Below are 24,733 nucleotides of genomic sequence, written 5' to 3' on the forward strand. Positions count from 1 at the left end.
GGTCCTTGTGTGTTCAGCATTTTACATGCTGACTCGAGAGACAACATTCCTTGTTTCAGATAATTGTTCACATCAGCTCATTCCTTCTCATTTGCCCTCTCCTCTGTCCAACCATGCAACTAATCACCCCATTTATTATCTTCTCCTGCTCTGGTCTTTGCACCTCATTTAGTGCAGTTCCCCATGTCTGGGATTCTCTTCCTAGCCCATTCACTATGCCTCAAAACCCCAGAACAAATTTCAAGATTTGACTGTAAAAGGAACATGTAACCCTATAATAACCTACCAAAGTAACCTTTGGGTTTTATTGCTGGAACTCTTGTCCTTCCCCCTGCCTGCCAATGTCTGCTACAGTAGAACCTCAGAGTTCTGAACACCAGAGTTACAAACTGACCGGTCAACTACACAACTCCTTTGGAACCAGAAGTATGCAATCAGGAAGCAGCAGAGATTAAAATTTTTTTTTAAAAAAAATAAAAAAATAGCAAATACAGTACAGTGCTGTGTTAAACGTAAACTAATAAAAAAAAGGAAAGCAGCAGTTTCAAAGCTCTATTAAGTGAATGTTCAGTTGTAAACTTTTGGAAGTACCACCATAATGTTTTGTTTAGAATTACAGTCTCCATTGCTGAGGTGTTTGTAACTCTGAGGTTCTACTGTATCTGTTTTCCTTATGTCTTACAGTTACCTATGGTAAATAGTACAACACCTACTGATTTCAGAGGGAGCAGGATAGACCTCAGACTGTACACTTAAGGACAATGACCTTTACTTCCTGGAGGTCTTCGTGCCTTGAACATTGTTGATAAGAACACTGGCTTGGCCTGACTGGATTGCATACGCCGAATTAATAGGACAAGAATATTTTTGAAACAAAAGTTTCTTTTTTGGTTTGAAAAAACTTTATTTTGAAACTTTAGTTAAATTAGTTTAGTTAGTTTAGTTAAAGAAGGTTTTTGTTCCTGTTTTTTAATTGTTGAAATAAAAACAGAACGTTTTGAAATTATTGAAACAAAACATTTTTTCCAGATTATCCGTTTGTAAACAAGTTTGAGATTTTGACTTGTTGTCCCAATTTGGGATGGGAAAACGTCTTGAAATCTCTAAAATTCTCATGGGACAGGAAACTATTTCCTGCCTAGCTCCAGTTGAAATAACTATTTACTTTTGAAAATCTTGGCATTAATAAATACTATTAATAATGACAGTTCAGCTCTACTTGAGGAACATGTATGCTCACTGTTAATAAATTAATGAGTTCTACTGATTTTATCCTTCAGAATTAATACAATTCTTGCAAAACTATAAAAAAAGATAAATTTGTTTGTCTACAAATTACCTGTCTGGAGATTTTTACTGCCTCATGGTATCAACATCTTTATGGTAAAATCTATGCAAATGACCTTTACTATAAAGCACAAAATTCAGCTGCTAACTGCCAATGGGAAGAATGGATTCAAAAAGCCTAGAGCGTAAATATGGATGTGATCATTTTCAATACAGCAAAATTTCATTACATTTATGCAAGGTCCTATGAAACATTTGAACATTTTCTTTTTAATTAGTTACATTGCCATTTAACTGGTTAGTTTTGATGACCCAACAGGGGATTTACTTTCAAGCATGTGCGTTCTTAATTTGCCTAATTCAGTATAAATATGTTGAAGGCAGGGGCTGCTTCTGTGAAGCACAGCACTTTGCAAGGTAATGTCTTTTAAATTTTTTTAAACATGGCAAATTCCCAATATTTCTCAATTATTTAATTATTTTTCTATAAAGGACCAGCCTTCACCTGGTACTGCAAAAAATATAATCATCATTGTTCCGTTGCTTTAGATTAAAGTACAGTTCTGCTCTGCAAAACAACTCTACATAGCATTATGGGGATCCCTATTTGTATCAAAACTTCCATTGCAAATGTTCTCAGTTTACAAGTAACTAAGCTGCTGTTCTCTAACTGCCAGACCTGCAGACTCACACTGGGATGATCAATTCAAGAAGGTTCTTTTCTGGCTCATGCTTCATCACCAGCAATAAAGATTCCACAGCAGAAATTGTTCCATCATTTGCATCTGTGTGACGCTAATGCCTTAAAACAGTGCCTCTCAACCTTTCCAAACTCCTGTACCCCTTTCAGGAGTCTGGTTTGTCTTGAGTACCCCCAAGTTTCACCTCACTTAAGCTACTTGCTTACAAAATCAGACATAAAAATACAAAAGGGTCACAGCACACTATTATTGAAAAATTGCTTACAGTCTCATTTTTACCATATAATAATAAAATAAATTGACCGGAGTATAAATATTTTATTTACATTTCAGTGTACAGTATATAACAAGTCATTGTTGGTATGAAATTGTAGTTTGTACTGGCTCCACTAGTGCTTTTAATGTAGCCTGTTGTAAAACTAGGCAAATATCTAGATGAGCTGACGCATCCCTGGGAAGACCTCTGCGTAACCCAGCGGTACATGGATCCCTGGTTGAGAACCACTGTCTTAAAATAATGCTTGGTTTGCCCAGGTACAACCCTAGTGTCTTCACTGAGGTTGAAAAGCTGTAAGTGTGGCCAGAATCTGGCCCTGCAATTGAAATTGCATTGGCAATTTTATAGGTGATGCATGATTCAGAAGAGAATCCAGCTCATTCTCCCAGAGCTGGCTAACGGGAGTAAAGAGCAGTAAAAAACAAATTCTTTTTCATACAAAATGAACGAGGAAATTTTGTAACTGAAATGGAACTGCTTTCATCCTTTGTACAGAGCCTTGCACCATAACTTTATGGAAAAATGTCACATTTGATCATCTGAGATGACAAATAGAAATACTAAATCAACAAGAGCGTATTATAATAATGTAAATCAAGAAACTCACCTTTCAGCTACTTTGGACATTTTTAAACAGTGTCTGTCTATCTGCACATTCAGAAAGGTTATCTGAGGAAAGAGATGACGATTAAAAGAGATTAACAACCCAGCAGATCTAGAGCCAGGGGTGCTGGAGAGGCCAGGGGGGCAATTCTTCCCCGCCCCCACTTTTTAACATGAGCATAGTCGGGTAGGTGCGGAGAGGTGGTGGCAGGGGCTGCGCTTCACAGTGGGGGAGCTCATAAGGTGATCAGCTTCCTGCCCAAAGGGCAGTCCCTGCTAGCGATGCTAACCTCTTCCCAGTAGGGGGGGTGAGGTGGGCCTTAGCCCTGCCTTGCCACAGGGCCCAGCCCCTTGCTCCTCCTGTTTCCCCCACAAGTTGGAGCTGGGCTGTGGTAAGAGCCCTCCAGAGAGCCCAGGACACTGTTGGGAGCCCCAGACCCACCACCTGCCCAGGGTGGCTGTTCTCAGGCATCCTGGCTGGGGCAGGGCCTTGAGGGAAGAGAGGGAGCAGTGGGGGTACGGCCACAGTTGTGGCACCAGTGCCCCCTCCACGTCTACACAGGTTCCGGCGCTCCTTTCTAGAGCATCCACTGATTGTGCCACAATGCAGTCTTGGCTTTGCATTTCAAGTGACACATCAGTTTGCAAGGAATAACCATGTGTTCTCTCCCGGGTGTCAGAGAACACAACAGTGAGACAGGTTTACTTGTGCTGGAACAGGGACATGTAAGTTGCCCCTCCCTGCCTGCATTCGCTGGGTTGGCTGTGCGCTGCAGGGATTCTGATCATAACTGCATTACCCCCTTAATATTCAGCCCTTGCTACACATTGGTGGTACAGTGCCTGCCTTTCCCTGGGGGGTTCTACTACAGAAAATAGCGTTTATTCCTACTGGAAGTTCCCTGGAAGCCCTGCCTGTGGAAGCAGCACTGAATGAGCAGAACCTCCAGCTGCTTTGGATAATCCTCCTCCCTTATCAATACCGCCCACTTTTTGAGTATCCCTGGTGACCTGAAGGAGAGGCAAAACTATGGCTACAGACAGTACAACACACACAAAATTCTTTATAAATTTGGTTTAGTTTTTGGCTGCGGGTTGCTTGCAAACCCATCCTGATTTTTGTTGAATGCATTCATTCTTTGCAAGTATTTGCCAAATATTCTGGAACATAATTTTCAGACCGTGGGTTGTTCACAAACTGTTTGTGTTGCCTATTTGCTATTCGTGGCATGTTGTTGGTCACCAAAGTCACATGGCATTGCATGTGCTCCCTGATTGGATGACTGAAACATTTTTGAAAGGTATAATTACTTAAAATAAACCTGCACAGAAAAATTTGTAACATTTTATGGGAAATGCTGTCTGTGGGCATGTAAGGTGAGTGGCATTTTGGACTGTTAATTTGAAAAAAGAATATGGCATGTAGCATTCATCTCAATGTATCTGCATGTCCCCTTTCATATTTAGCTTTTAATACATTCTACTTTGTTCAAAGCATGCCAACATCACCTTACATTTCCATTGTTTTGCACCAGGAAACTAGCATTTTTCTGGCTTTATTGATATTTCAATACAAATATAAACATCTTTTTGAAAATAATGTACTCAGTTCTTGGAGGAGTTGTTCTAAGATGGTCTACTTACTTTTTTTCGGAAGTCCTCTTTTGTAGTTTTTCGTATGGGTTGGGACGGCATATGTACAGGGCTTTGGGATTGAGAATCTTCTGTAACCCCATATACTGACTGAAACAAATAACACGAAAAATTACAGAGCTTTATTGTTGCACATGTAAAGAAAATCTGTGCATGAAAACAGTCAAGTAAGGAGCCAGCAACTGTCTACTGTTACCTTTTCAAAGATCAATAACTCTTAAATCTGGAACAAAGTTAATACATGAGGTTGTATATACAAATACCTGAGTGGTGAATAGCTGTAGCTGTGTTCATTGAAAATTGTGATTTCTCTCTGTCGAGCCCAACTGAGAACAAATACAAATCTCGGCCTGATAATCAGAGGTACATGAGAGGGTTTGTCTTCTGATTCCCTACCTTAGGGTATGGCTACAATTGCAGCTGTACAGCGCTGTCACAGGAGCACTCCCGCGGCAGCGCTTTGAAGTGCGAGTGTGGTCGCGGCGCCAGTGCTGGGAGAGAGCTCTCCCAGCGCTGCAGGTACTCCACCTCCCCGTGGGGATTAGCTGGGGCAGTGTTTACACTGGCGCTTTGCAGCGCTGTAACTTGCTGCGCTCAGGGGTGTGTTTTTTCACACCCCATGAGCGAGAAAGTTGCAGCACTGTAAAGCGCCAGTGTAGCCAAGGCCTTAGTATGTTAGTTGCAAAAGTGAAACTTCTACATTTTATGAAGCTCATATTTTTGATGAAGGCTTCATCTCTGTGAATATGCATCTTTTGACACTTACTTCAAAATTTCTCAATATCTGCTTGCTTATTATAAATTACCTAATTTTCAGTCAAGCACTCTTATCTAGATATAAAATAACTGTTTTTTGCTCTACTCTACAAGTCTATTGCATTTCCACAATGAATAGAGACATTTATATTTGAGAAGTGATACTTCGGTTGTTATGCATTTTTCAGGGTACACAGGCTTCAGGGAGACTGCCTTGTGCATGAAGTTATGTATGTGTGTTTATGTTTGTAGGGATCAGTAAATGAGATGGGAGGCAGGAAAAGATAGGGGTGGAAATCCAATTCTAACTCAGTTGTCTCCTAAACATGATACTAAACAACTTTAAGAGAACTTAGGGAAATAACTTTTAATCCTGAGGCTGTGATGCACTGAAAAAAGGGTTAATTTGGCATCAATTTAAGTTTTCCAAAAACCTTAAAAAACAATAGCAACAACAAAACAGAAAAACACCATCAAATCACTGGTAGTGCATTTATTTGTCAGGTACTGAAGGCAATAGCAGGCATCTTTTTGTTCAATTTTTTTTTTATTTGACATTTGTATGAAACATTGAAAGGTTATGTCGTCATTTAATAGCCAGCATATTGACGTCTTTGGGACCATCATGCTGATATGCAACAGTTCATTTATGTTTGCCTATATTTGTTAAAATGGGAGCTCCGTGGTCACAAAATTAAAATGATGACTACCCCAGGCAAAAGAAAAAATAATCAGGTCTTAATTTGAAAAAGAGTGCTGTCTAGTGGCTACAGAACTCCCTAGGGCTGTTCTCAACTCTGCCAAGACTTGGTCTGCTACCTGTCCATTTGTAAAATGAACATAATAAACTTACTTACAAATGTGGAGGCTTAATTAATATTTGTAAATTACTTTGAAATTCTCATTTGAAAGATGCAATATACTGTTGGTGTAAAACATAGTTGTTACTGTTCTGAAAAAAAAAACCCTGACCTTTTTGACCTTCTGTGGGTTTTTCATACGGCGACACTTTCTGATGTCCATTTCTGTTGTGTTCACGCAGCCTGGCTAAGAAAGGGACATTCATAACATTACCATTGATGTTAACAATGTACATACCACCTCCTCCCACTGGAAAGCAATAATAAAAAACAGAGTTTTTATCCTTTGCTTGCAGCATAAATATTGTTACAAAAATACATAATAGGATCTTTTTCAAGATGCTTTCTTTAAGGTGTGTACTATAAATCATATTTGTTAATCAGTAACTGCACATGTTAATTAAGTTGAATCTCAGCATCCAATTCATTTGCTCATAATTTCAGCATACAACTTCAGCACACAAATTCCATTCAGGCTGAAATTACTTGGTCTCAGCTTGAAGTTGAGTTTTTCTAGAAAACTTGAACAAAACTGGTTTAACTGCTTTTGAATTCTACTTATGAAAAAAAAAGAACCTATACACTTACACTTTATGTTCAAATAAAAAATGTTGTGCATGCACAAATCTAAAACTTTTGAAACAATTTTGTTCAAACTTGCCTTGTTCTGAAGATCTCCTAATGGACAATTGAAATGTGAAGAAAATCTGTTCAGCAGTTTTAAAGCTAACCTCTCCATGCAGCGTATCCAACATCACTAGCTTTGCTAAGGAGCGTAATTTAAAAAGAGACTTACCACTGGCCTGTGCACATCCCAAAATGCTCTTTCTTGGCTGTCCAAAATTTTCCTTTCAGTTTTATCCTTTTTTCTGTCAATTCTGAGAAAATAAAGAAATGAAACAATCCACGATGTCACTTTTCTGACTTGCTCCCAGTTTCCCCCTGGATTTTTGGACCCAATTGACAGCAATTCTAGTACTCCTGTTCTAGTCACACATTTTTCCATACAGAAATGTCAGATTGCAGATGCCAAGTGATTTGTGTGGTCATTCCACCAGCCTGACGAAAGGGATCTTTTGCTTTTACTGAGAGAACTTTTTTGTTAACATCTGCTCTGCACCTGGCAGCGAATAGCTTTTCTGACACCAGATTTCCCAGTCCCAGTCAAGCGGAGCACTTAAGTTGGTGTTTAACTTTAAACATGTGAGGAGTCCCCCTGAAGTCTGTTTACTTAAAAGTTACGCATCAACTTAATGGCTGTCCTGTATCAGGGTCCAACAAGTCAGATAAACACATGATTTCACAAAATTGTTCCACATGGGACATACTAACAGAATTATTGCAAATTTCTCATGGTCAGATCCCCCACACCATAAATACCAGTAGCACCATCAAAACTGGCACTTTTAAGGAATTTCAGAAGACAAGTCAGAGACTGAATGGGACAAGGAGAATGAACAATCCCCCTTAAGCATAATGTGGTCCCTTCAGAACATGTTTGAAGCATATTGATGGAGGAGTGTGGTGGAAGCCTACACTGGCACTACATATGCTCTACCTGTTTTGTTCCTTTACAGAGGATGTCTGTTTCTAAAGCTCTCAATTCAGCATCTTTACTGACACTATTTTTAAATGATAATTTAAAGTAGTAGTTGGAAGAAAACCCATCATTGTGGGGGTTATTAGTTATTTGTCTTTATCACCATCACCCCTGGTTGGAGAGGTTGCGATCAGTTGTTGATCCACAGCCAGACATATACATGGAATTATAACATCAGCTCTTGGAACATAGCATCATAAGGCTGAGACAATGACCCAGATCCTTGGCTGCAGATGAGGAGCACATAGTGCAACCTGGGATGGCGGCATGCAAAGGCTTTGTGCTCCCCCAGTTCTGGGTCACCTAGCATAAAGTTAGAGCAGCCTTCAGGTGGCTGTCAGTGGGCCGAGGGCATGGCAGCAGAGGATAAGAGACTCAGGGCTTGTCTTCACTAATGGGGAGATCGACGCTGCTGCAATTGATGCAGTGGGTGTCAATTTAGCAGGTCTAGTGAAGACCCACTAAATCGACAGCAGAGAACTCTCCAGTTGACTCCGGTACGCCAGCTCCCCGAGAAGAGTAAGGTAAGTCGATGGGAAAGTGTCTCCCGTCAATGCAGCGCAGTAAAGACACCAGGGTAAGTCGACCTAAGCTGGAGTGGCGTAACTTAGGTCAACTTACCCCCGTAGTGAAGACAAGCCCTCAGATTCAGCCCACTTTCTTCCAGCCTAGCCCCTTATGCCAGACAAAGGTGTACAGGATTGAATAGGAGATGTTATGCCAGCTTTACAACACTCGAAGATTCCCATGCTCATAGTGGGTAATCCTCCTGTGGCTGGTTACACTGACTTTAGGGCTGCTTTGTTCTAGTAGTAAAACATAAAATGGTTGCAACACAATCCAGGATCTGGGCTTTTTTATATATACAATCTCCAAGAATGTGCAATTGATTACAATTTTTTTAAAATAAGAAATACTGAATTATGAAAATACAATATAATTAATTGCATTAAGGCCATGATTTTCAAGCATTGCAACTAAATCCACTAAGCAGGTGGCCTGATTTTCAAAACACGAAGTGACCACAGCTCTCACTGAAGTCCACATTGAATATTACTGCTCATTCAATGTTGCCCAGGACTTTGGCATGTCCAGCCTACAGGTAAATACACCAATGGAATGTGAGATGGGGGAGGGGGAGTACAAAACTTGATATGACAAGGACTGTTTCCAGATGCTTGTAGTTTTTCAATTTAAATCTTACTCTGCAGTGCTGGAAACCTAAGCCCAAACAGCACTGGAGTAGTGTCTGAAAACCAAGAAATGAAGCCAATTAGCAACAAGAAGTGAGAGCAACCAGCTGATTTTTATTGCTCCAAGTGAATGAAATGGAGAAAAAGTAAACAAACATCATTGATAGTGAAAAGAAAACAAGACTTAAAATCCTTCCAGTTGTAATGATCTATGCTACTAGTGACAGAAGTACATAATCAAACAAAATTATGATTTTTATCTTGGCAGTGAACCTTTAAGCATCTCAAAGACTAATTATTATTGTAACTTCCAATTTTCTCATCTCATCAGAATACCAGCACTCTGAACTGAAATAATCCCTTAATTACCATGTTATTTTAAGGATAATTACCATGTTCTTAAATGGTCCATAATTACAATGTAATTACAGTGTTAATCAACGAAGTACTACAAATATAGATACACACACTTGCATATATACACATACATAATAAGAAATAGCAATCTCTTTTTATTTTGTAACATTTGTTTTACTGTTTGATTCTGAAAGTGCAAATTCCCTCTGCTTTTTCGGTGTTTCCCAAGAATACAAAATATCCATATTCTGTATCACTAATATGTCACCTTCACCTTCCTTGTAGTTTTCACATGCGACAACTCCTTCTGCAACACGGACATGCAGACTTCTAAGCACCCCACTTTCACAAACCCAGAACCATGCACATATTGTGGGAGTAACAATGTCATGTTGCATATACTACTAAAGAGACGGCACATTGTGATCATCAGTAAATAGAAGGTAAACTGAAGATTCCCAGTTCTGGGTGGAATGACAGGAGAAGGAGGGTTAAAAAAAAAGTACTTGTAAAATATGAGTAAGCCTTATGGAAGTATTACATAATAGTCCACAATGATTTGGTAGCACAAGGAGGTCACTTAGTATGGATACAATAGAACTGAGTTTTCTGGGATTTGATTTATTCAGCGGGAAAAATAATTGGGGATATTTATAAAACAAATGTACTGTGTGAAGCCCAATTGCATAGCTACTGCAGAAATGGCAGCACTTTTTATCTTCAAAGTACACCTCTACCCCGATATAACGCGATCCTTGGAAGACAAAAAATCTCACCACGTTATAGGTGAGACCGCGTTATATCAAACTTGCTTTGCCCCCCGTTTCTTGTTCCCTGGCCGCCCCCTTCAGAGACCCTCATCCCTAATTACCCCCAGGATCCCACCCCCTACCCAACCTCCCTGTCCCCTGACTGCTCTGACCCCTATCCACACACCCCGCCCCCTCACAGGCACTCACTGGCAGCGGCAGGAAGCGGAGCAGCCCGGCCCCAGTCCGTTCCACCCTGCCAGCTCCCAGCCATGGAGCTCCGCTTCCCGCTGCAGGTGAGTGCGGGGAGGTTGGGGAAAGGACGCCCCCCGTACTCACCTGTGGCGGGAAGCAGAGCGTTGCGGCTGGGAGCTGGCGGAGTGGAGCGGGCTGGGGCCGGGCTGCTCTGCTTCTGCTGCTGCTGGTGAGTGCAGGGGGGATGCCTTCCCCCAAGCCCCCTCCCCCGAGCGACACGGCTGGGGCCAGGGTGAGGGAAGCAGAGCAGGCTGCTCCCAACCCCCCGCTAATCCCCCGGGCCACTCTGGGACTGAGGGGCCCCCAAAAGTGCCTTCCCACAGCTCCTGCCCCCCAGATTCTGGGGGGGAGCTCCTGACTGCCCCCGAGACCCTCTGCCCCTTATCAAACCCCTCAGCCCTGGCCTGGCCCGACACCCTTAACACGCTGCTCAGAGCAGCATGTCAGAGCTTTACCATGTTGTATGTGAACCTGCCTTATATTGGGTCATGTTATATCGGGGTAGAGGTGTACTTTACAAACATTAACTCATACACCTGCCTGGTAGTTATTATTCCTCCCACTTATACTGAGTGGGAAATTGAGGCACAAATGGCAAGAGACTTGAACAAGAGCAAGAAGCTCAGGAGTTCTTGGCGTCCAGACCTGCGCACAGATGATTAGACCCATCTTTATCCTGGCAATTTTTCCTCACGGTATGTGATCTTGTGAATTAGCCCTATGCTGTTTCCAGTGTGACAGGGACTAGAATTTGCCAAAACTAAACTCGGGATTTATTGGTAAAGGCTCTAACTGGGAAACATTGTCTTAATCCAATCCCCTTCCCCTGCAAAACTCTAAGGACTCCTCCAGTTCACTGAACTGGGAATAACTTACTTCACTTGGGCCTCTGCTTGCATAAAGATGAATTCCCACTTCCTTGCAAAAGCTCTCTGCAGTCTTGCTAGGTTTTCCTGATAAGAGAAGCAAACAAAGAAAACAATTAATCACACTAATTACAACTGAAGTTTAAGAACTAAATTATTGCATCTTTTTTTTAACCTGGAAAGCTCAAAATACTGAAATTAATATTGGTAAATTGTCTCAGTAGGCAAAATATGATATGAATGTGAATGCAATGGTGTGTGTCCCCATTTCAAGCCACCACATAGCAGAAACAGGAAGGACCAAAGCAGGAGTTGTAACAGGGTGTGAAACAGACTGCCAGAGCTCTACTAATAAAACAGTGTTGGACTTGTTTCCACGTATTCCTCAGTGTACTTTCCACTGTGAAAGTTTTTGGAACTGACAATTTCCCGTTCTGATATCAGCTGACTGCTACCTGCATGCTTTGCTTTTGTGGGGTGGCTGGGTGGGGAAGGAGGAAGGATATTCTCTGGCCTTATTTGTTTCATAAAGGATGACCATCCCTCAGTTGTTCAGTGGATTATTAACCCTGAAGGCATTCCACAGTGCAGCATACTGAAGTCTGGGTATTGTCAGGGCAATTCATGAAAGGAAACTGATTATTTGTCAGGACAATGGAAATAACTAGAGATCGGCCCAAGCTGCTTAAGTCTGGATCCAGATCCAAACTTTGTCTAAGTCTGAGGTACAGTTTAAGTTTCTGCTCCATGACCATTACAGTGAGAGGCCTAAGCCACAAAGTTTGGAGCTGGATCTGAACTTGATCAGAATGTAAGGTGGGGTTTGGCACATGGCTCGAATTCCAAGTTTAAGCCCATTTCTAAAATTAACTTCATAACACTGACAGGTATTCTGAAGTCAAATTTACACACACACACACACACACACACACACACACACACACACACACACACACACACACACACACACACACACACACACACACACACACCACTATTAGCCTGATCCTACTCTTCTCTTCTAACTCACTCTGGGTTAAACTGTTTTAACTTTTTACTGGTTGGTAAGATATTATTGGTTCTATCACTATAGCCCATTATTGCTATAGCTCCAATTCAGGAAAACACTTAAACACATACATGTTGGTTCATAAATTCACAGACTCCAAGGCCAGAAGAGACCATTAGATAATCTAGTCTGACTTCCTGTATAACAGGCCATAGAATTTTACTCATTTACCCCAGAAGTCCAAACATACATAAGTCTAAGTTCATACACATTCAGGAGACCATTTGAGCATGTGCTTAATTCGCATTGAATTCTATGTGACTTAATCATATGCCTTAATTTAAGTACATGCTTAAGTGTCGTCCTGATTTGGGATGCTCTCCTGAATTATGGGGTCAGGAAATCAGCAGTAGCTGGTAAGGAGGCAAAAGAAAAGTTAACTATGCCCACTGTATATTGGTGTAAATCAGGAGTAACTCCACTGAAGTCAATGGAGTGACACCAGGTAAATCTGGTGTAACTGAGAGAAGAATCAGGCTTATATTTGGCCAACAAGGGGAAAAAAACATAAGGGCACCTGAACTTAATCTTCCAGGCCATACTATGGTTTACCAGTAGAAACATAGGGACCCTATGAATGTGCATGGAGAAGAGTTGATGCCCTTATCATCTTCCTGTCTCTCATTAAGAGGGCAAGTTTGCAATTCAGACGTGATCTCTAATCATGTAATAAATGAGAAAATGACAGAAAAATCAAGATCTAATTGTTTGCCATCATTAGAGCATTACTATTCTCAATAGACACTTGAATGCAAAAGTACTTAGTACTGTAGCTTCATTGCATGAGTGCAAGTGTGGGTGCTAATGCTGGTGCTAAACAGGCCTTTTGTTTTTTATAATGGATCCTTATAGAATTTAGTTAGTCAGGTGACTGAGTAATTATAATTTTTTAAAAATAATGAAACTGGAGATATGCAGAAGCAGCAAATCAGCAAAAGGATATACAGTGCATGTGGATTTTAATATTCCACAGCTTGTCTGCTGTTCAAGGGTAGCATTACTGGGATGGAATCTGTGGCCTAAATCCACAAAAGAATTTAGGCTCCTAACTGCCACTTTAGGTGCCTAAGTCCCAAATTTAGATCCTCAAAATCACTGCCTGGTTGCTGCCTACCCCTGACGGGACTTACATTCCCTAGTTGCCTACATTTCTGCTTGCAAAGTCCCCTAGGGCCGGAGGACTAGGAAGTTAGTAGGGAGTAAGTTAGGGTGTGAATTTAAAGTGCACTAGCTATTCTGCACTAACTCTCCATGGGGACACTCTTATTTCACACTAGAAGTTCCTTTGTGAGGTTTAGCTTAGTAACTTAAAAATGGATAAGCTACACTACACAAAAGGCACTGTTAGTGCAGAGTAAGGGTGTCCACATGGAGAGTTCATATAGAATAGCTAGTGCACTTTAAAGTCATACCCTAGCTCAGGGGTAGGCAACCTGTGGCACGAGTGCCAAATGTGGCACGCAAGCTGATTTTCAGTGGCACTCACACTGCCCTGGTCCTGGCCACTGGTCTGGGGGGCTCTGCATTTTAATTTAATTTTAAATGAAGCTTCTTAAACATTTTAAAAACCTTATTTACTTTACATACAATAGTTACATATTATAGACTTATAAACAGAGACCTTCTAAAAACATTAAAATGTATTTACTGGCACGTGAAACCTTAAATTAGAGTGAATAAATGAAGACTCGGCACAGCACTTCTGAAAGGTTGCTGATCCCTGCCCTAGCTTATTCCACGCAACTTCCCATGTAGACAAGCCCTTTATTTCTTCTGGTGGCTATGTGCAAATCTTCCCAAGTTCTGACGCCACTGAGCTGCTCAGTGCTGAAGCATCAGTGGGATCCTCAATCTAGGCATCTCGCCACCTACCTCTATTGGATCAAGCTCTGTATAAAACACAGGAGGAAGAGGTGGTGCCCTTATAGCCAAGAGCCCAATGGATAGAGCACTCATCCTGAGTGCAAGAAACCTGGGTTGAAATCTCAGCTTTGCCGACTGGGAACAGGGACTTGAACGCAGGTCTTCCACCTTCCAAGAGACTGCCTTAACCATTTGGCTATATGGTTCTCTGGGATGGGCCTTTTCCAATCTCTCCTGTTGAATTTTTTCCATATTTTATAAAATACACACATAGACATTGGAGCAGGGACTGGAGCCTGGGTCTCCCTTGACATTGCTAGGCTAGGCTAGAGAGTTATGCTCACTCTCTCTCTGGCCCAATGAGAGATTTAGATTAGTGTTAGAGCAGAATTTAACTCAGTATACTGTCGCTAGAAAATACTGTCTACTGTTATTTCCCACTGTACATGGAAATGCAGTCCCTATGTGGATTCAGCAGCAGCATGACTCCAGTCAGGCACTGAAGGCCATATTTTGTCCTCGGTGTATTTATATACCATTCCTATTGTCATCAACAAGACTTGTGTGCAAGGATCCAATGGAGCATACATAGTCCCTTGTGTGCAAAAGTAATCAATAGAGGGTTCTTTCTTTATCTCTAGTCAGTACAGGGCACATCTGTGGCATGATGGGGACAGGCTAGGCTATGAATTAGATATATTAAACAGGTCACTGTTAGGTCACATTTGCTCCCAAATTTAGATTTTATAACAACGAGGAGGGAGGGGGAAATTAGTTTTGTTTGTTTGTTTTAAAACCATACCTAAAACCAATACAAATTATTTCATAAAATTAAAAAACATTTCTAATAGTAACAATTTTTCAAACATTCCACTGAAGTATCTGAAACTCAACCACTACTCTGTTGAGCTAGTAAAGCAGAACCTGAAAATTAGATTGACTAGCGCCTGATTATAAACAAAAGTGCAGTTGGCTAGAATGCTTTCATTGCCTACATTCAGAGTAATGCAAAAAGTGAATGACTTGTAACATAGGTTAAGGGCATTTTCACATGTCTGCTTTTTAGCCTGACAATGCCTCTTTACTAAACATAGCTAATGCCTGTATATGGAATTTGGAAAATTTAGCTCAAATTCATTTTTTTGAAAATCGTTCCTTTGAGAGTCTACAAATATGAGATATGCATCAGTGGCAATGTAATTGTCCAAGAATGCTAACCTTGTAATATATCTAAACATTTATCATCCCACTGGCTCCTGGAAAGACAAAAGCTAACCAGAAAAGCAGCCGCAGTGTAAGCTCTTGTGCAACTTGTCCCATATCTCTGAAGGAGTATGCTGTGGATACTTAAAGGTGAGACACTAAAATGCGTATCAAGGACATCCTCGTTTAGGAGTTCGACGTTCTCTCAAGAATTAACCAATAGAATCTTTTGAAAATAAATAAAATAAAATAATAAAATAATAGTGATAATAAAATAGAGAGCTCCCTGCTAAAGGTGAATTCAAATCACTAAGAAGAAAGATTCAGTTTTTGAAGAAAGCATTGCTCCCGCCCCATGAACTGTAACATCAGTATACCTACGGCTTCATAATCCGCCAGCTCCAGCCTAGCTTTGTTCTGCATGGTCCGCTTGCAAAGATAGATGGCTAAGGGGAGAGCCATAATGAAAACAATTCAGAAAAAGGCAGTTACTACAGGATGAAAAAAAAACCAACCAAAAACATTGCTGTGCATGTATTGTTCATTCACATAGTTAAACCTGACCTTAGGCATGATAGAGCTAGATACCTAGCTAGCATTTCCTGTGCACAGTAGGGGTCTCAAGTCTCACGGGAGGATATAACCTTTAAAGATCTGGAGACATCTCAATTAACAAGCATGAAAAAAGCCATTTTATTTAGACTCAGCTCTGCTTGCATTTTATGGGCTATATTATGGCTTTATCAACAAAGCCCTGAGTATGGGGAGGAACCCAAGGAGGAGTCGAGTCTCAGAAAGGCATAATTGCTACTGGGGCTGGTGAAAGATGCTCTCATTAGTGCATCTAAAGAGAGCATTTGGCCATGCTCCACAGCTGGTGTGGAAGGGGTCAGAGCCATCACCCCGTTGCTTCCTCACCCCCTTTTTGAGCATCCTTCTCCCAGCTAGAGCACAGAGAGTGAGAGGACTGTTCTTGCGAGTGGCCCTGTATATCTTATGCATTTCCTTCCCTTGTTTACTGAAAAAGTATTCAGATTATTAGGGTGACCAGATGTCCCGATTTTATAGGGACAGTCCCGATTTTTGGGTCTTTTTCTTTTTTAGGCTCTTATTACCCCTCCACCCCCTGTCCTGATTTTTCACACTTGCTGTCTAGTCACCCTACAGATTATTGATACGAAAATAAAAATTTGAGCCAAATCCTGGAAGGAGCTGAGTGCCTCTTTGGATTTGATTCATTGCTTTAAGATCCATCAGCTCCACTTGCTTATTCCCATTTAAAATCATTGTTTTGTCCAACACCAAAACCAGTTACCATAGCAATTGCTGTGAGTGTATATACTGGGGGTTGATATGGGCCCAGTGTATTCTGTACCATCCTGCATTCTGAGGCAGTTAGCATCAGGACTTTGCAACTGGCCCCTCACCTCTATTATGGACTGAAACTAGAACACAGAATCTCACCCTACACAGGAGCTGTGTCAAATTCAGATTAAGATCCAAATTACATAATATGGACCCAGGTCTCCAATCTTTGGGGTCTTTGAAATCTGAACCTGGATCTGAATGTGGTAAAAGTCCCTATTTTACACCCTCTCCTAATCTCTTTCAGGGCTGGATACAATCTGACCCACAGTCTATAGAAGTAGAACTGCTCAGAAAATAGGGTTTTGTCTGAGAGAAATTATTTTTTTCATCAAAATTTTCAATAGAAAATGTCAACTTTTCATTGAAAAACATAGATTTTTTCTGAAAAAATAAAAATGTTGAAACAGACACTTTCCATAAAAAACCTTCATTTATTTAAAAACCCAATTTTCTGTTAAAAATTGACAGAATATTTTCAACTACCTCTACTGAGGAGATTCAGATATTGCATTAGAGGCACAGTGACCATACTGGATTAATTCAAGTATTGTTATTCTTGGTATTTATATATTTCAACAGTAGTTTCATCTGGAAGCCATTTATAGGGTCAAAATAAATCCAGATCTAGTCATCTCAGGGTATTTCCACATTCCAGGGAGTGAACTATCATCAGAAGGCCAGTTTCAGCCCCATCAATGTCTTTGAGGCATCAAAAATGCAGGTAAAAAAAATGTATAGACAGCTACTGAGACTTCAGTTTTATTTGGGTGTAGCTGAAAACTGCCACTTTGGGCTTTATTCAGGATTCTGAAGAATCCACATGGCCTAAGTGATACACAAATGCTGATATTGGATACGTGAAAATGAGCCCGAAGGGGCTCAAAGCTAATGCATCCACAGCATGTTTGCAGCCTTGGGGCAGGTCACAGAAGGCCTTTCTTTGAGGAGCACTATTACATACAATGCATTGCATCTACATCCAGTTTTTTACTTAATGCTACTGAAAAAAATCTTCTGTTTCCAGATAGTTACTATGATACGTACAGAAAGTATTTTCAGTGTAACTGTGCACATACATCATATACAGTGGTTACCATTAAAATATTTAGAAATGCCTTTGTAAATAATTAACATTACTGTGACTTTTCATAGATGTTCCCTACACTTAGGCAAACATAGAAAGATGTTAATAACTATCACTGTATGTGGGGATTGCAAATGAGCTCTACACACGGTTATGGGCTTCCCGTTTACTCTACCAAATATTATTTCCAAAATCCACAATAATGAATGATTGTTGTCTGGGGCGGTGGGGGGGAATTATTATTTTTTTTGGTTATAAATTGGCCTTAGTTACTGAGAGATCTTTTAAAGAAACATTTCCAGAAGCCCTTGTTTTAGGAGCACACAGATGCATTCACTTCCTCTGCCAATGCCACAGTGGGATAGAATAACTGATTTTATCATGTAGATATGAGAACAGTGTAGTTCTACAGGAGAGCAATAATGCACAGGGACAGCTAAAGAGGACAACACTGCTGTATTTTCTTTATGCATTATTCCTGTCCTCAGCCACTCAGCTGTTTAATATAGGGTACTGTGATTTATTAGCTCATAAACCATTGTTATTCTTCTGTCACCAGTTATCATCTGGTAATTTAAATGTATTTTCCCTTTTCATGTTTTTTAATGCCACGTATCAGAAAAGCTTAATTTTTGTTTGACACTGCTAATGGTATGCTATTGTTGGTTAGATAACTGTTTATTGAGCAGCCAGCCCAAACAGGATTAACATTTATTGACTAATAGTTCTAATTGAGCTACAGATCAGAGAGTATTCCACCACAGAAGCAATCTTTATGCTACTAGACCCTACTAATTCTTACAAGGGAGATTACTTATACCTTCACATTGACTATCATCTTACGCCCTAAATAGTCCTGTTAAAATCAGTAGGACTATTTGAGAAGAAAGGTGCTACTCAATGGGTGAAATCCTGGCCCCATTGAAGTTAATGGCAAACTCCCATTGCCTTCAATGGAGCTGGGATTTCACCTAATGAAAGGATGGCATGTAATATGGCCCTTATCTGGAGTTGAAGAGGAAACTCTGAGCATGAAATGTTGTATACCACTAATAAACAATTTCTACAGGGCAACAGTGTTACTTCTGACACTTTCAACAGGAATTTTTGAAAAACTAGAATATTTTATTCTCACCATAGTCTGTATTTTCTGGTTCCCAGCAGTTTGAAGGCCAAAAGTATGGGGCCTGAAAAACAGCACATCATATTTATATTTATATTCATTTAAGCTTAAACAACAAACCTTAATGCAACTGAAAATTATAAATATTATGATGCCCTTGACAGCCTAAAGTCCAATCCCCGTTCTTATGGAGTCAATGAAAATAGTGCAATTGACTTCAGTGGACACAGGACTGGGCCATCAGTAGGGTATCGGCAAACTTTCTCTGCATTCAGTGCCCAGGGATAGATGAAGAGACCAATACACAGATTCAGGGTTCCTAATATTGAGATTACCTTTAGACACCCTCACCCCTACATTTGAGTATCGGCTTGTTCGCCCATCCCCCGGCAACCTTCCTCGCTCCAAAAGAACCTGCTTTTACCTTGAGCCATCTTTAAGGAGTGTGAGAACATTCCTGTGGCCTTTTTACACATTGTACATATCATTGGGTTTTGAGCACTGTTAATGTGCTTGGCACTGTACAAAACAGAGGAAGATACAGTCTCCTGCCCCAATTTACATTCTAAATTAACCGGACAATACAATTCAGATTAAGAATAGGCAAAACTGATTTTCCCAATTTCAAAACCCCATCTAATATTGTAGTTTTGAAAGCAGGACCCAAACTAACATCACTGGTTTTCCATTCTGCTCAGGAGAGAACACTGTAACCACCCAGCTTAAACTTTCTGCTACAATTAATTACAATAATATTAACTACATGGTAGTTACATTGCAGTTTTAATGTGCACGAAAGAGTAACTTCTCTGCCAAAGGTGGGCATAGCACTTTGCATGCATGAAGACGGCAGATCTTTGTGCCAAGGAGCAGTGAAAGGAACTGTTAATGAGCACATGAAGGTGTCGAAAAATATTTAGTATACATCCTACTGTGACATTATCTGATTAAAATATGACCATGCAAAACATTTTTGCTACCACTGTTACATAATTGCAACAAATCTTATGCAAAGTATGATGCATGGCCAGAAAGGGTTAAATCCTGCAGAATAAATGACCCAGATCCAACCTCTAGAGACATATTAGAAAAGTATGTGAATGGTAATGAGGGCCATTCCATGGTAGATACGCTAGAACTTTAAAATGCAAACCTATATTGTGAGAAATTAGAAGTGATATTCATTGTATGTGTGTACTCATATCTTATTAGAGGTTAATAATGTAGTCATTAATGTAGTCATCCGAAGAAGTGGGCTGTAGCCCACGAAAGCTTATGCTCAAATAAATTTGTTAGTCTCTAAGGTGCCACAAGTACTCCTGTTCTTAATGTAGTCAAATAGTCCCTGTCTATGCTGTATTCTGTTAATTCAGAGATCAAAAGGACATCTTAACATTTAACTGAACTGTAAACACAGTAATATCACTATATTCATCTCTCTTTGAAATGTATAGCAAATCACCTGAGAATGGTGGAAGAACAGGCAATTGCCTTATGTTAATCCATGTAGCTCATTACCAGTGATGCTTAGGAAATAGGTCTACTTCAAAGTCTCCATGATTGGCTATTGTTCGCCTAAGGACTCTGAGCTGTCAAAAAAAGGCCTGGAACTGTATAAAAATGTCTTGTGTCCTTATCCTTTTAATCTCAGATCTGCTTGATGCTTCATGCAGGGGAAACTTAAATCCTAAAACTGAGAACTCCAGTCCTATCTGGATCACCCTGAATATGAACATTGGACTATAACCTATGGACTAATTCTGAAAGAACTATTTGCAATTACAAAGCTCACCATCTCTACTATGAATCTGATCTCAGAACTATACTCATGTCTGTATCTATACTGATCTTTTAATACTCTGTATCTCTTTTCTTTTTTAATAGATTTTAGTTTAGATAATAACAATCGTCTGTAAGCATGTATTTGGGTAAGATCTGAAATATTCATTAACCTGGGAGGTAATGTGTCCGATCCTTTGGGGTTGGTAGAACTTTCTTATATGATGAAAAAGATTTTCAGTAATCCTCATCATAGTTGACTTGGGTGTCTGGGTGGAGGCCTGAGGCTGGGCTGATTTAAGGGAACTGTGTTGTTGGCTTCTGGGTAATCAGTAAGGTATTACAGAAGCTGTTTTATGCTGGCTTGGTAAATCTAAGTATTGAAATATTCACCAGCTTTGCAGTTCACCCTAATTGAATAACCTCAGTGTGGCTCCTCTGGCCCTCCGGTCACACCTACCCTAACACATTCCATGCGAAGACAAGTGGCTGATGTATTCAGATTAGTGGAATAGGAAAGTGATTCTAGCAGAATATTTTTGTGTAGAATGACTGAGGCAAAATATGTGGCAGGGCATTGAGAGATGACCAATGGGTAGACAAGGTTCTAGAGCAGTGGTCTCCAACCTTTTTACGCATACGATCACTTTTTGAATTTAAATGCAACCCAGGATCTACCCTGCCCCTTCCCTGGGGCCCCACTCTTTCCCCAAGACCCTGTCCCACTCACTCCATCCCCCCTCCCTCCGTCACTCACTCTCATAGAATCATAGAATATCAGGGTTGGAAGGGACCAAAGCAGGACCAATCCCCAACTAAATCATCCCAGCCAGGGCTTTGTCAAGCCTGACCTTAAAAACCTCTAAGGAAGGAGATTCCAACACCTCCCTAGGTAACCCATTCCAGTGCTTCACCACCCTCCTAGTGAAAAAGTTTTTCCTAATATCCACTTTCTCTCACTCACTCTCACCGGGCTGGGGCAGTGGGTTGGGATGTGGGAGGGGATGCGGGCTCAGGGCTGGGGCCAAGGGGTTCGGAGTGCGGGAGGGGGCTCTGGGCTGATCCTGGGGCTGGGGTTTGGGGTGTAAGAGTGGATGATGGGTACAAACTATGGGAGGGAGTTTGGGTGCAGCGGGGCACTCCGGGCTGGGTCAGAGTGTTGGGGTGCAGGAGAGGATACAGGGTTCTGGCTCTAGAAGGGGACTCAGGGCTGTGGGTTGGGGTGTGTGAGAGGTGTGAGCTCCCACCAGCCAGCACTTATCTCGGACAGCTCCCGGTCGGCTGCGCAGCAGGGCTAAGGCAGGCTCCCTGCCTGCCCCGGCCCCAAGTCACTCCCGGAAGCGGTCAGCATGACCCTGCAGCCCCTGGGGTGTGGGCACGAGGCTCCGTGTGCTGCCCCTCTCTGCAGGCACTGCCCCTGCAGCTCCCATTGGCCACAGTTCCCCATTCCCGGCCAATGGGAGCTGTGGGGACAGTGCTTGCAGGCAGGAGCAGTGCTGAGACCCCTGCATTCCCACGCCAGGTTTTCAGGGTCGTGCTGGCCGCTTCCAGGAGCGGCGCATGGCCAGGGCAGGCAGGGAGCCTGCCTTAGCCCCACTGCATCGCCGGACTTTTAGCAGCAGAAGATCCCGATCGACAGGCAGAGGCTCCAGGATAGACCAGTCGATCGCAATCTACTAGTTGGTGACCACTGTTCTAGAGCAAAAGACACTGAAGGAAAAAACAACATGATCTGTTGACAGTGCATATGTGGGATGAAAATGGGGAAAGAGAGTTAAACATGACCCTGATGTTGGAACCTGGCTGACAGGGTGGAGGGTAGGAGTTTTTGACAGCTGGCAATGACATCCTGCTAATGACCCTTTCTTGATAGGTCTTTTAATGAGGCCCAGTGGGAAAGTACAACTGTACAGGTGAGTTAATGACTATTTGGTAATTAATCTACACTTCTGCTTCTTAAGTGAAAACAACATGCATTAGTAGGGCAGCGGGAGCTAGTGGCAGCAGCAGCAGAGGCAGAGATGAAAGCCTTTTCAATAAAAGCTCAACAGAGGGCAACACAGAAGGAAGGGAGGAGTTAGATGATGGAGAAGACAGCAGTAAACAGAAGAGAGAGGACAGGAAGACCAGTGGCCTAGTGGAAAGAGCCCTGGAACTTATTCCCAGCTCTGATGTAGGCTGCTAGTTAGCCTGGGGCAAGTCACTTCACCTCCCTTAGCCTCAGCTTCCCTTCTGTAAAATGTGGATAATGATAAAATATTTGCAAAGTGCTTTGAACTCTGTGGATGAAAAGTGCTATAGAAAAGCCAGGTATTCAGGTATTATTAGCGTTACTATGGACCATATGATAGGTGGAAACAAATTCAGTTTGAAACTTTACACAATGAGCTCCACCTTTGTTCTTTCCTGGTCATTTTCAATAATAGACAATCTGTTATAGAAAAGGAGCTTCGGGAGCCCAATCAGTGAATTAACAGGGAAGCCTTGGCTCAGCAGATTTCAGGAAGGATGTGTAAAATAACTAGGCCCTGCAGTTAAACACGACACTGGGAACAGAGTCAACATGGGGAAACTGAGGCATGGAGCATTTAAATGATTTTTGCCAAGGTCACAGAGACTCTGTGGCAGAGCCAGAACTGGAACCCTGATCTCCTGACTTCCAAACCTATGCTTTAACTGAAAGATGATCCAACTAACCTAATATAAAACTGCGCATGGAACTGGATGCAGATTTCTAACACTTCAGTGTTTGCATGTGTTTGGATCTTGGTGTTGGTCCAGCCCATTACACATAGAAAACTAGCTACCAAATTCAGGCCCAGGTTCAGATTCTGAAAACGACTTACCTCAAGATTTGGGGTTTTGATTCAGAGGCATCAGATAAACATACTTTGGGACTGTAGAACAAACTTTCTTAAAGGGACTTCACTGGTACTTCATGGCTGTGCCCAAATGGCCTCAATAAGTATAGGGATCTTTGCATTGTATGAACTTCAACAGCACTCAGTGTACAGGTAAACATTTCAGTGACAATAGAAGCAACAATGTAGGAAGCAGAGGGCTCACCTACCTGAAAGCGATAGAAGGTCCCATCATCTTTCAGGGTAAGAACATGGTCTGAGATTGGAAAGATATAGCCCTGTGCTGCTATAAGACTTCCCATGTGTATTGCTTCCACTGTGAGAGGGAAAGAAAGAAAACAGTAGAAAATCTGTTAGACAGCTGTACACTAGGGCAGCGTTTCTCAAACTGGGGTCTGCAAGGGTAGTCCAGGGGGTCCGTGGGCCCTGCTGATCAACTTCTCCCCCTCCCTCCCAGTGTCTCCTGCATGCCAGGGAACAACTGTTCCCCCGTGTGCAGGAGGCACTGGGTGGGAGGGACAGGAGGGGGGATGGGGGCAGGAGAGGGAGTGGGCAGAAAGAGGCAGGGAAGAGGAGGGGCAGGGGTGGGGCCTTGGGGGAAGGGGTGGAGTGGGGGTGGGGCCTGGGGGTGAGCAGGGCTCTTGGAGGTCTGCAGCAAAATTTTAAAATCAAAATAGGGGTCCTCAGGTTACTAACGTTTCAGAACCGCTGCACTAGGGAATCCATTGCTTTCCGCAGATCTTATGGTGGCTCAGAGTCAGACTTGGTGTACCCCTCAGTTCTCCAACCAAATTATACAAAAGTGAAAACCAACTTTATAGTATTGGTTGACTCTACTGAAAATGTTAACCTGATGATTTTAATGTCCCCACAGGGGAGGGGGAGAAGCTGATGCTTACAGGGTGTCTCACTGCTCTACATTGTGAAATTCAATTCAAAGCACACTGTACATTATCATTAACAAGAAATCCATTCCCACAGCGAATCCCATCATTTCTCTAAATTATACAAACAGCTGGAATGCTATGCTGCTAACAGCATCTTTATTAATATGGCAACAAATTTAAAAAAGGGAACAAAGGGCTTTACTCGGAGAGAAATGCACTGAGGCAGAGGGATGCTGCTCTGCAACTTTTGGCAGCACCGGTGGCAACTTCAGTTCCCTCTCATGCAAGCTGCACATCAGGGGATAGCTCCCCAGCTGATGTAAACTGTCAAAGTTCCAT

General features: G+C 41.7%; 1 protein-coding gene across 6 annotated transcripts in view; it reads right to left on the reverse strand.

Annotated features, from left to right (window-relative positions):
* Window positions 1–24,733, reverse strand: part of RGS6 (regulator of G protein signaling 6) — a 323,298-nt gene that overhangs the window by 88,997 nt on the left and 209,568 nt on the right. For all 6 annotated transcript variants that reach the window (XR_005597748.1, XR_005597746.1, XR_005597745.1 and 3 more), the window contains 8 exons: window positions 23,717–23,823; window positions 18,880–18,931; window positions 15,674–15,738; window positions 11,168–11,244; window positions 6,934–7,015; window positions 6,250–6,324; window positions 4,513–4,611; window positions 2,873–2,934 (listed from right to left, as the gene is read on the reverse strand). Coding sequence is in view for 1 of the 6 variants with exons in the window: in XM_039535587.1 (XP_039391521.1) it covers window positions 2,873–2,934; window positions 4,513–4,611; window positions 6,250–6,324; window positions 6,934–7,015; window positions 11,168–11,244; window positions 15,674–15,738; window positions 18,880–18,931; window positions 23,717–23,823 (619 nt within the window). In the remaining 5 variants the exon portion in view is untranslated. The remainder of the gene's footprint in view (window positions 1–2,872; window positions 2,935–4,512; window positions 4,612–6,249; window positions 6,325–6,933; window positions 7,016–11,167; window positions 11,245–15,673; window positions 15,739–18,879; window positions 18,932–23,716; window positions 23,824–24,733) is intronic.

Source organism: Mauremys reevesii, linkage group 4 (assembly GCF_016161935.1).
Source record: "Mauremys reevesii isolate NIE-2019 linkage group 4, ASM1616193v1, whole genome shotgun sequence".
Classification (NCBI taxonomy): domain Eukaryota; kingdom Metazoa; phylum Chordata; order Testudines; family Geoemydidae; genus Mauremys; species Mauremys reevesii.